This window comes from Scyliorhinus torazame, chromosome 4, assembly GCF_047496885.1.
Source record: "Scyliorhinus torazame isolate Kashiwa2021f chromosome 4, sScyTor2.1, whole genome shotgun sequence".
Classification (NCBI taxonomy): domain Eukaryota; kingdom Metazoa; phylum Chordata; class Chondrichthyes; order Carcharhiniformes; family Scyliorhinidae; genus Scyliorhinus; species Scyliorhinus torazame.
In genome coordinates, this window is record NC_092710.1 from 223,321,661 (window position 1) to 223,333,979 (window position 12,319).

Below are 12,319 nucleotides of genomic sequence, written 5' to 3' on the forward strand. Positions count from 1 at the left end.
GGTTTACAGGTGCAACAGGTGATTAAGAAGGCAAATGGAATTTTGTCCTTCATTGCTAGAGGGATGGAGTTTAAGACTAGGGAGGTTATGCTGCAATTGTATAAGGTGTTAGTGAGGCCACACCTGGAGTATTGTGTTCAGTTTTGGTCTCCTTACTTGAGAAAGGACGTACTGGCACTGGAGGGTGTGCAGAGGAGATTCACTAGGTTAATCCCAGAGCTGAAGGGGTTGGATTACGAGGAGAGGTTGAGTAGACTGGGACTGTACTCGTTGGAATTTAGAAGGATGAGTGGGGATCTTATGGAAACATATAAGATTATGAAGGGAATAGATAGGATAGGTGCGGGCAGGTTGTTTCCACTGGCGGGTGAAAGCAGAACTAGGGGGCATAGCCTCAAAATAAGGGGAAGTAGATTTAGGACTGAGTTTAGGAGGAACTTCTTCACCCAAAGGGTTGTGAATCTATGGAATTCCTTGCCCAGTGAAGCAGTAGAGGCTCCTTCATTAAATGTTTTTAAGATAAAGATAGATAGCTTTTTGAAGAAAAAAGGGATTAAGGGTTATGGTGTTCGGGCCGGAAAGTGGGGCTGAGTCCACAAAAGATCAGCCATGATCTCATGGAATGGTGGAGCAGGCTCGAGGGGCCAGATGGCCTACTCCTGCTCCTAGTTCTTATGTTCTGCACTCCACATTTTTCCAGACATGTTGTGGACCGTTGTGTTTCCTTCCGGCGTCATGGAGAACTGGACAGGGGTGGAAGGTTCTGGTCAGGCTTTCATCTGCATCCCATTAGCGGGAAGCAAATCAGTTTCACACTGGCCCGCCAGCGGGTTTCTTGATCCACCATGGTGGGAACCAGAAGATCTTGCAGGAAAATCTCATCAGCATAAAAACAATCTTTGGACTCCCACTGAATTCCCCACTCCCACCTGCTATTGTACCCACTGGTAGGGTGATGGGAGAATTCCATCCACCATCTTCTGGTGGGGCCATGGGAAGAATCTGTTTAGTTGAGGCTAAGAAACCACTGAGGTATTTCTAGATCGGATTCTGGAAAATTAAGAGGGTTACCCACTGAGGAGGTGGCAGAAGATGCCCGTGCCACAGAGTGCAGCTGAGACAAGATAAAATGAGGCTCATGCTACAACTTGCACTTTGGTGGAGCAGACCATAGAGATGCTCGACATAGTGGAGACTCACTGTGATATCACCTACCCACATTCCTGTAGCGCGAAAACCAAAGGCCACTGCAGGAAAACTGCAGGACTTCCAGGAAACACAAGTTTGTATTTTTCATCCAAGACACCTTCCCTCCAGCATTAAATGCATGGCCCCATTGATATTGGAGCAATATCATTGGAGCAAAACCAAGCCCTCAATTTATCACTAATTGCTATAAAGTTTACAGAATAGCATACATATCAAAAGGGACAAGAATCAAACAAATGACCCTGGCTCCCATATTCACAATGTGAGTACATATTAGTCTACTTTGGAACCCTTTTCCAAAATCAATATTTTTGAACCATACAACTGTCATAGGCTTGCGTCATATTCTGAAAGGCTTTGAGATATGCAGTGCATGTTAAAAATAAAGTTAATTTGACATATTGTGTATCGACCCAAATAAACTTCACTTGGCAATTAAAGAGGTTCCAATTTAAATCCTGTATCTTTCCATTTGTAGTTACCTAAAAAGATGGGTCTACAACTTTGGCATAGCCTTGATCCTTACTGTCCTTAAAAATGACATGTGCTCTATGAGTAACTTTGAACTGTGTTAGGCTGAGCCTGGCTCAAGAGGAGGAAGAATTAACCCTACTCAGGGCATCAGCCCACGGACCCTCATCTATCTACTCCCCAGCTCCTCCTCCCACTTGCCCTTTAACTCCCCCACCGAGGCCTCCTCCTCTTCCTTCAGCTCCTGGTAAATCGCCAAAACCTTGCCTTCTCCAACCCATATACCCGAAATCACCGTGTCCTGAATCCCACGTGCCGGAAGCAGCGGGAATTCCCTCACCTGCCGCCTCACAAACGCCCTCACTTGCATGTACCTGAAAGCGTTTCCCGGGGGTAGCCCAAACTTCTCCTCCAACGCCCCTAGGCTCACAAACATCCCATCGATGAACAGGTCCCCGATTCTTCTAATCCCTGCCCGATGCCAGCTCCGAAACCCCCCAACCATCCTTCTCGGGACGAACCGATGATTCTCCCGAATCAGGGACCAAACCGAGGCTCCCACCTCGCCCCTGTGTCGCCCCCACTGCCCCCAGATCTTCAGCATCGCCGCCACCACCGGACTCGTGGCGTACCTTGTCGGCGAGAGCGGCAGTGGTGCAGTCACCAGCGCCCTCAGGCTCGTGCCCACACAGGACGCCATCTCTAGCCTCTTCCACGCCGCCCCCTCTCCCTCCATTACCGAGTTACGGATTATCGCCACATTGGCTGCCCAATAATAGCCACACAAATTTGGCAGTGCCAGCCCCTCCCTGTCCCTGCTACGCTCCAGAAACACCCTCTTCACCCTCGGGGTCTTATTCGCCCACACAAATCCCATGATGCTCCTGCTTACCCGTTTGAAAAAGGCCTTGGGGATCATAATGGGAAGGCACTGGAACACAAAGAGAAACCTCAGGAGGACCGTCATTTTCACCGACTGCACCCTACCCGCTAGCGAGAGTGGCAGCATATCCCATCTTTTAAAATCCTCCTCCATCTCTCCACCAACCGCGTCAAATTGAGCTTGTGCAGGGCCCCCCAACTCCGAGCTACTTGGATCCCTAGGTACCGAAAGCTCCTTTCCGCCCTCTTCAGCGGAAGCTCGTCTATCCCCCTTCCCTGGTCCCCTGAATGCACCACAAAGAGCTCACTCTTCCCTACGTTGAGTTTATACACCGAAAAGTCCCCAAACTCCCTAAGGATCCGCATGACCTCCGCCATCCCCTCCACTGGATCCGCAACATACAACAACAGGTTGTCGGCATACAACGACACCCGGTGTTCCTCTCCCCCCCCGGACCAGTCCCCTCCATTTCCTGGACTCCCTCAGTGCCATGGCCAACGTCACAATTGCCAGTGCAAACAACAAGGGGGATAAGGGGCACCCCTGCCTCGTCCCCCGGTATAGCCGAAAGTACTCCGACTTCTGCCGGTTCGTAGCCACACTCGCCACTGGGGCTCTATATAGCAGCCTGATCCAACTGATGAACCCCTCCCCGAACCCAAACCTCCACAACACTTCCCAAAGATACTCCCACTCCACCCGATCAAAGGCCTCCTCTGCGTCCATAGCTGCCACTATCTCCGCTTCCCCCTCCACCGAGGGCATCATAAACACATTGAGGAGCATCCGCACATTTGTGTTTAGCTGCCTACCCTTCACAAATCCCGTCTGGTCCTCATGAATCACCCCCGGGACACAGTCCTCAATTCTCGTAGCCAGCACCTTCGCCAGCAACTTAGCGTCAATATTGAGGAGCGAGATCGGTCTATATGACCCACATTGCAATGTTATTTTACTCTCCCACAGAAATTTGACATAGGTACAAAATGTTCAAATTAATTTGTTCAGTTTGACCTGTTGTATACAAATTTACACGATTACTGGAAATAAACAAAACCACCACATGTTACAAGTCATTTAACCATCTGTGCCTGTTTGGAATTATTAAAATAGTCATCTATTATTATGCATATGTAATATCATTAAATACATGTACATAATTAATATACCTCATTCGCAATACTCCAACTTAAAAATTGCTCTTTGCAATTTTAACATGTAAATATTTTTGAGGTGTGGAGTAGGAATTTTCATTCTGTTCAACAGAAATGGAGCGGACAAGCAGTATGGGGAAGCTCTATTTCTGACACTGTTCCTGACAATCTCTGCTTGCATCACCACTTTATCACGACTACATGATGACATCAACAAGTTCCATCCCACCATCAGACTCACCATGGACTACTCTCCAGAAACAGCTACATTCTTGGGCACACACATTTCCATCAAGGAAGGACACTTCACTCTACCGCAAGCCCATGGAGAACCTCACGATGCACTACTTCTCCAGCTTCCACCCTAAACACGTTAAAGAAGCCATCCTCTTCGGACAAGCCCTCTGTATACACAGGATCTGCTCGGATGAGGAGGAATGCGACAGACACCTACAGACGCTGAAAGAACTCCTCATAAAAATGGGATATGGCGCTCGACTCACCGGTCAACAGTTCTGATGCGTCACCGTGAAAAACTGCACCAACCTTCATAAGTCGAACACAGGTCGCGTCCCTTCCTCGTCCAGTACTTCCCTGGAGCGGAGAAACTAGGACATAATCTTCGGAGCCTTCAACATGTCATCGATGACGACGAACGTCTCGCCAAGGCCATCTCAACACCTCCACTACTGCCTTCAAACAACCGCTGAACCTCAAACTACAAGGACCACTAGCCTCCAGGAGAACAGTGACCACAGCATCACACAACCCTGCCAAGGCAATCTCTGCAAAGACATGCCGGATCATAGCCATGGATGCTACCATCACACATGGGAACACCACCACTAGGTACACGGTACATACTCATGCGACTCAGCCAACATTGTCTACCTCATATTCTGCAGGAAAGGATGTCCCGAGGCGTGGTACATCAGCGAGACCATGCAGACGCTATGACAACGAATGAACAGACACTGCGCAACAATTGCCAGGCAGGAGTGTTCTCTTCCAGTCGGGGAAAACTTCAGCAATAAAGGACATTTAACCTCCGATCTTCAGCTAAACATTCTGCAAGGCAGCATTCAAAACCACAACAATGCAGAATGGCAGAGCAGAAACAGGTCGCTAAGTTCCGGGGGCACGAGGATGGCCCCAACTGGGATCTCGGGTTCATGTCAAATTACATGCAATCCCCACCATACTGTCTGGGTTTGCAGAATCCTACTAACTGACCTGGCTTGAGCCAATTCACACCTCGAATATCTGTGATTATCACTCACACCGTCTGTTCCAGAAAAGACTCACATTCCAACCATTTTTCACATTCCAAACTGTAATTATCTTGCAATTGTGTCTCTCCTATGTATGCTGTGATTGTGAATCTGCCTCCATTTCACCTGATAAAGGATCAGCGCTCTGAAAGCTTGTGATTTAAAATAAATCTGTTGGACTTCAACCTGGTGTTGTGAGACTTCTTACTGTGCCCACCCTAGTCCAACCCTGGCATCTCCACATCATCGCTTTTCTGGAGATAGGGGAATTGATGCAAATAGAAGATCCATGATGTCGAAACCTGATTACATTTTAACCCACATCTGAACATGCACGTCACTACAGCTTTCCGGCCAAGTAAAGCAAGATCACTGGCTGTCTGGAGGATGAAGAGGCACTGGAGGGTTAAGTTCAAAACGTTCTTTTGCTAAGCTAAGCCAGGAGGAATAGGAGTTCTCTTGTGCCCTGCTCCCCTGTCTTGGAATCCCCCCACTACTCTTGCAAGGTCCTTCTAAAACCCCTTCCTGTTGCTTGCTAGCAAGCTGCCTCTGATGCTAATCATTGACTATTTGGCCCATCGAGTCTGCACCAACCCTCTGAAAGAGCTCTTTACCGAGCCCCATACCCCGTCCATCCCCGGAACCCCTCCTAACATTTTGGGCAATTGCGATGGTCAATCCACCTAACCTGCACATCTTTGAACTGTGGGAGAAAACTAGAGCCCCCCGAGGAAACCCACGCAGACACACAGAGAAATGTGCAAACTCCACACAGTTACTCAAGGCCCAAATTGAACCCGGGTCCCTGGCGCTGTGAAGCAACAATGCTAACTACTATGCCGCAATGAGATTAAGGCACTAGAGTAGAGCTTGAACTTATGACCTTTACTCTGTATCAAGCCTACCATTTTAACTCTGTGGGTTAGGTGGGAACCTTAGGTATGCACTTTATTGGATGCCTATTATGGGAATAATTATGGCATCTGATATGCGAGTGTTTGACTTGCGATACTGAATGAATGAAATGAAAATCGCTTATTGCCACAAGTAGGCTTCAAATGAAGTTACTGTGAAAAGCCCCTAGTCGCCACATTCCGGCGCCTGTTCGGGGAGGTTGTTACTGAGTGAAAAAGTTGAAAACTACTGTTACAGCACATAATTCATCAACTCTATGAACACAAAAAATAGTATAAAACTCATAAAATTCTTTCTGCTTCAGGCAGCCTGGAACAATATCAGAAATAATGCGCTATTTGAGAGGAAATCAGAAAATTACCTTTAGTATGCATAAAAGCAAAATTATCTGAAATATTTTCCAAAGAATAACTTGCATTTATCTGGCATCTTATTCTTTCTCTACACAACGGTGTGCACAGTGAATTACTTTGCAATACAGTGACTGTGATGCAGGAAAAAGCCGTGCAGTTACATTTCTCCAGAAATCAATCGAATCTGGCCGTTAGTTAATTTGGTCGCCACATATCATAAAGGGAAAAGAACTCACAACTGTATTCCACTGAAGAAAGAGCCAAACAGTCCAATCATTCCTAGAAACTCCACCCGACTCATGTTCTTCACAATGAATTCTTCACAGACATTGGAAATTCCATATAAAGTAGCTCCTGCCAACACGAGCAAGTCTCCAAGCAGCTTATTATCACCTGGGCAAAAGAGAAAAAAAATAATTACAATCTTAGGTTTTTAACGTATGTTAGACACCTTTCTTTAATAGTAATTGCAATCATCATTTCTTTCAGAAGGTATAAAATTACATTAGAGATGATCAATGTTAACCCAGTCACTGACCCAACATTAATATTTATTTAATTGGTACAGAAAATTCCATTATGTTGTAAGAATGGCAGTTAAACATAAAACAGGATAGAAACTGTTAAAAAGGTATTTGATTCAAATCAATATATATATATATATATAAAATTGGGTTTTGTAATAAATTACAACACAAACATTTTTATATCTGGAACCTGGGGTCATGAATGCGTGTTTTATGTCAAGTAATTATTTTTAATCCACCAGCTGGAAATATGAATTGAGTTTTTTTAAAAAAACAAACTAGAGCAGTGGTAGGTAACCATCAGGGTTCTGAATGTGATCTATGGCACATTTTATTGAATGCTGCCCATGCACAAGGTTGCCAGACTGCACTGGTTTCTGTCCGCATGTGTTTTTTCCCGCCATTTTTATTTTGTTTATTTTCCATTTGAAGTTCATGACAGTTCTATTAATTCACGAATGATTAAGCATTTTCTATAACTCATTATGAAATATTCGATGTGTATTAAATAGGTTTAGTCTTATTCAAGGGGTCATGGATAGTGAATGTGCCCAATTTCAATCTTGTAGCCCACGGAGATGACGGAGGGCCACTCATGTGACCCATTCACTAGCCCGGGTTGCCGATCACTGGACAAAAATGACTTGAACTCACAGCCAAGATGGCTACCTAATTTGCATAACTGTGTGTTGCACACCCCAACCTCATTGGAGGCGGAGATGGCATATCTGCAAAAATCCATCAAAGACCATGGGGTAAACTTTCTGTACCACCGGCAGCAGGAACCATCACAGGCGGGATAGAAGATTGAAAGATCTGTGGTCCTTGGACAGGAATTTCCGGTCTTGCTGTGGGTAGGACTGGAAAATCCCACCCAATGACCCCGAGGAATGTGAATGAACCATATTTCCTATTCCATTAGCACAACGTCGAGAGACTCAATTAGATGGAGACAAGCCATTAAACCTGTTTTAGTTAAACAAGGAGAAGGAAGCCATTTCATCCCTCCAAACCTAATTGTAATATTCAACTAAAGTTAGTCCATACTAATCATGGGACAAACGGGCATGCTCTTAAATAAAAACCTCTCAGGGGAAAGTACCAACAGCAAAATTTGTTGCACCATGGTTAGCTTTGCTGCACAAGGGAGGAATAAAAAAAGTGTGGGAATGCAAGAGTTATAGGGGATTCAAATGTAAGGGGAATAGATAGGTGATTCTGTGGCTGCAAATGAGACTCCAAGAAGGTATGTTGCCTCCCTGGTGCGAGGGTCAAGGATTTATTAGAGCAACCACAGGACATTCTGGAAGGGGAAGGTGAACAGCCAGTGGTGGTGGTAAACATTGGTACAAACAGCATAGGTAAAAAAAAGGGATGAGCTCCTAAAAGCAGAATATCGGAGTTAGGAAGTAAGTTGAAAAGTAGGACCTCAAAAGGTCTCAGGATTACTACCAGTGCCACGTGAGAGTCAGATCAGAAATAGCAAGATATAATAGATGAATACATGACTACTTTCTCATTACACAATACCCAATCTAGGGCGATCTCTTCTCTGGTTGGTTCCTCAATGTATTTGTCCAGAAGACCATCTCGTATTCACGAGTAGTTAGGGTTTCAGATTCCTGCGACATTGGGACTGGTTCTGGGGAACTGGAGCCAGTACAAACTGGATGGGCTGTACCTGGGCAGGATCGGTACTGATGTCCTAGAGGCAGTATTTGCTAGAGGGGTTGGGGAGCGTTTAAACTAAAATGGCAGGGCGTTGGGAAACTATGCAAGGAGTCAGCAGAGGGGGAGGTATGGACCAGTTAAAAAAGACAGAAAAGGGACTAAGAAAAGTGATAGACAGAGAAATCAAGGGCCAAAATCAAATAGTGCCACAGTGTAAAATAATGGGGCCGAGGCAAGGAATGTTGAAAAGACAAGTCTTAAGGCTTTGTGCCTTAATGCATGGTACTTTGCAATAAAGTGGATGAATTAATCACACAAATAGAGGTAAACAGGTATGATATCGTCGGTTTTACTGAGAGATGGCTGCAGGGTGATCAGGGACGGGAATGGTGACCAGGGACGGGAATGGTGACCAGGGACGAGTATTGAACATCGAGGGGTAATCAGTATTTAAGAAAGACAGGCAAAAAGGAAAAGACAGTGGGGTTGCATTGCAGGTTAAAGAGGAAATTAACACAGTAATGAGGAAGGATGTTAACTCCGACGATGTAGAATCTGTATGGGTAGAGCTGAGAAACACCAAGGCACAAAAAACATTTGCGCGCATTGTATATAGACCCTCAAACTGCAGTGGTGATTTTGGAATGGCATTAAAGAGGAAACATGCGATAATGGAATATCTGTAATCATGGTGATTTTACTGTGCATATAGATTGAGCAAATCAAGTTAATAGCAATACCTTAGAAGAGAAATGCTTGAGTGCATAGGGGAGGTCTTCTGGACAAATACGTTGAGGAACCAGCTAGCGAAGAGATCGCCCTGGATTGGGTATTGTGTAATGAGAAACGAATAATTGGTAACCTAGTTGTGCGAGGCCCCTTGGGGATCAGCGACCATAATACGATAGTATTCTATATCAAGATGGAGAGTCATGGAGTTGATTATGAGACTAGGCTCCTGAATCTAAATAAAGGAAACTTTGATGATATGAGGTACAAGCTTGCAGGGAACATAAAAACTGACTGTACAACCTTCCATAGGTCTGTGAGGAGGAAAAGATTGCTGTAGATAGTCCGAAACAGGGGAATTTATAACGGGGGACGAAGAAATGGCTGACAACTAATACATACATTGGTTCTGCCTTCACAAAGGAGGACACAAATAACATACCAGAAATGTTCAGGAACACAGGGTTTAGTGAGAGGGAGGAACTAAATGAAATCTGTATTAGTAGGGAAATGGTGTTGGGAAAATTGACGGGATTGAAGGCCGATAAATCCCCAAGGCTTGATGTCTACATCCCAGAGTATGTAAGGAAGTGGCCCGAGAAATAGTGGGTGCATTGGTGATCATCTTTCAAGGTTCTATAAACTCTGGAACAGCTCCTGGATTGGGGGGTAATGTATCCCACTATTTAAATAGGGAGATAGAGAGAAAACAGTGAATTATAGACCAATCAACCTGATGTGGGTCGTGGGGGGAAATGCTAGAGGCCATTATAAATGATTAAGTAGCAGAACACTTAGTAAACAGTGGCAGGATTGGACAGAATAGGCATGGATTTATGAAAGAGAAATCACGTTTAACAAATCAGGCATTCTTTAAGGATGTAACTAGTAGCGTTCATGACGGAAAGTCAGTAGAGGTGATTTATTTGGGCTTTCAGAAGGCTTTGACAAAGTCCCACATAAGAGATTAGTGTGTACAAGTAAAGAGCATGAGATTGGAGGTAGTGTATTAAGATAGATGGAAAATTGGTTGGCAGACAGGAAACAAAGAGTAGGAATAATAATAATAATAATCATTGTCATTGCAATGAAGTTACTGTGAAGAGCCCCGAGTCGCCACATTCCGGCGCCTGTTCGAGTACACAGAGGGAGAATTCAGAAAGTCCAAATTACCTAACAGTACATCTTTGGGACTTGTGGGAGGAAACCAGAGCATGCTGAGGAAACTCACGCAGACACAGGGAGAACATGCAGACTCCACATAGACAGTGACCCAACCGGGAATCAAACCTGGGACCCTGGAGCTGTGAAGCAACAGTGCTACTCATTGTGCTACCGAGTTGCCCAAAATGGCAGGCAGTGGCTAGTGGGGCTAGTAGCAGGTACCCACTTGTCAGGGATTGGTGTTAGGATCCCAGTTATTCACAATATATGTGTCAATAATTTTGATGAGGGAACTAAATGTAATATCTCTAAATTTGCAGATGACAAGTTGGGTGGGAAGGTGAGCCATGACCAGGATGCAGAGATGCTCCAGTGTGATTTGGAAAAGTTGAGTGAGTGAGCTAATGCAGTATAATATGAATTATCCACTTTGGGAGCAAGACTAAGGTGGGGTGCTCTTTCCAAGGGCCGGTGCAGACTCGATGGGCCAAATGGCCTCCTTCTGCACTGTAAATTCTATGAAATGATTTATACCTTTGAGAATTTGTGTCCTCCTGCCAGGCCACTGAACAGATCTTCGATCAAAGGCAATGGGTATTTATCTGCACATAGAACTGGATTAAAAATAACTTTGAAGTCACCGCAGATTTGGATTATCATAGATTATCATAGAATTTACAGAGCAGAAGGAGGCCATTCGGCCCATCGAGTCTGCACCGGCTCTTGGAAAGAGCACCCTACCCAAGGTCAACACCTCCACCCTATCCCCATAACCCAGTAACCCCACCCAACACTAAGGGCAATTTTGGACACTAAGGGCAATTTATCATGGCCAATCCACCTAACCTGCACATCTTTGGACTGTGGGAGGAAACCGGAGCACCCGGAGGAAACCCAAGCACACACGGGGAAAACGTGCAGACTCCGCACAGACAGTGACCCAAGCCGGAATCGAACCTGGGACCCTGGAGCTGTGAAGCAATTGTGCTATCCACAATGCTACCGTGCTGCCCGAGCTTCATGTGTGAAAACGGGTCCAATCGGAGTTGCCCAAATCACTTTGTCAGTGGTTCGGCTTTACTTCAAACGGATGGCTTATGGAACAGTACATATCCTCAAACTTTTGGATTGACTCTGTGATTGCCATTGGATTTTAATCTGGACGCCTTTAATTTCTCCAAAGGTGTCTTCAAAAACACTGTGGCACTTACTTAGGATGGCTTGGAGACTAGTTTTAGAGTTAACTAATTTGTTTACAGCCCTCCAATTCAATGTTAGTTTCTGTAGCCACGAACATCGAAATAGGACCAGGAAATTTCCTTTGACAACATGGAAGGGTAGCTCCGCAGTTGTACCTTCGTTATTACATACACAGAGCAGGTGGTGCTCTTAAGTGTCCTGAGGGTGATGCCAGAATACTGGAGTGGCTGTTGTCTCAGCTTCTGGTCATAAGTTGTTTCAGGAATAAGTGAAACTGCCACCCACCCGGTGTCCACCTCCATTTTAATGCATTGCCCATCCAATTGGAGTACAACCCAAAATCTGTGCACTTCACCTTTGGCCGCCAGGATGTTCAGTTGAAATTCTTAATTGGAGGGGTTGATTCACTGGCTGCATCCACAGCATGGACTTTCTTAATCGGATTTAATTGATTTTTCTTTGGCAAAGATTTTACCAGACCGTTCTGTTTCCTCTAGCAGGTCCCTGCAATGTGGTCTATTCGCTTATAGTTATTGCATTGGGCCTCCCTGTACCAGCAGAATGTCCAGATCTGCCACAACCTGGAGCACTCCTACTGCTACTCGTTTCTTTTGTGTGGCCAATATTTTATGTATTCGGGTGCTGGCCCCGAGTTGTGCAGCTTCTTTGGCTGCTAATTCCATAGACACAGCAATGTCGAATGCAATTTTAAAATTTAGCTCGTCAGTAGCCTGCATTGAATGGCCTCATTTCATACAGGCCTGTCTCTTAA

The 12,319-nt window shown here is 45.2% G+C and overlaps 1 protein-coding gene across 1 annotated transcript in view; it reads right to left on the bottom strand.

The window, feature by feature from the left end:
- slc35f1 (solute carrier family 35 member F1) overlaps positions 1-12,319 on the bottom strand; it is a 531,713-nt gene that overhangs the window by 110,493 nt on the left and 408,901 nt on the right. Inside the window, exon 5 of the mRNA XM_072499393.1 lies at positions 6,493-6,649. Coding sequence (XP_072355494.1) covers positions 6,493-6,649 — 157 coding nt within the window. The remainder of the gene's footprint in view (positions 1-6,492; positions 6,650-12,319) is intronic.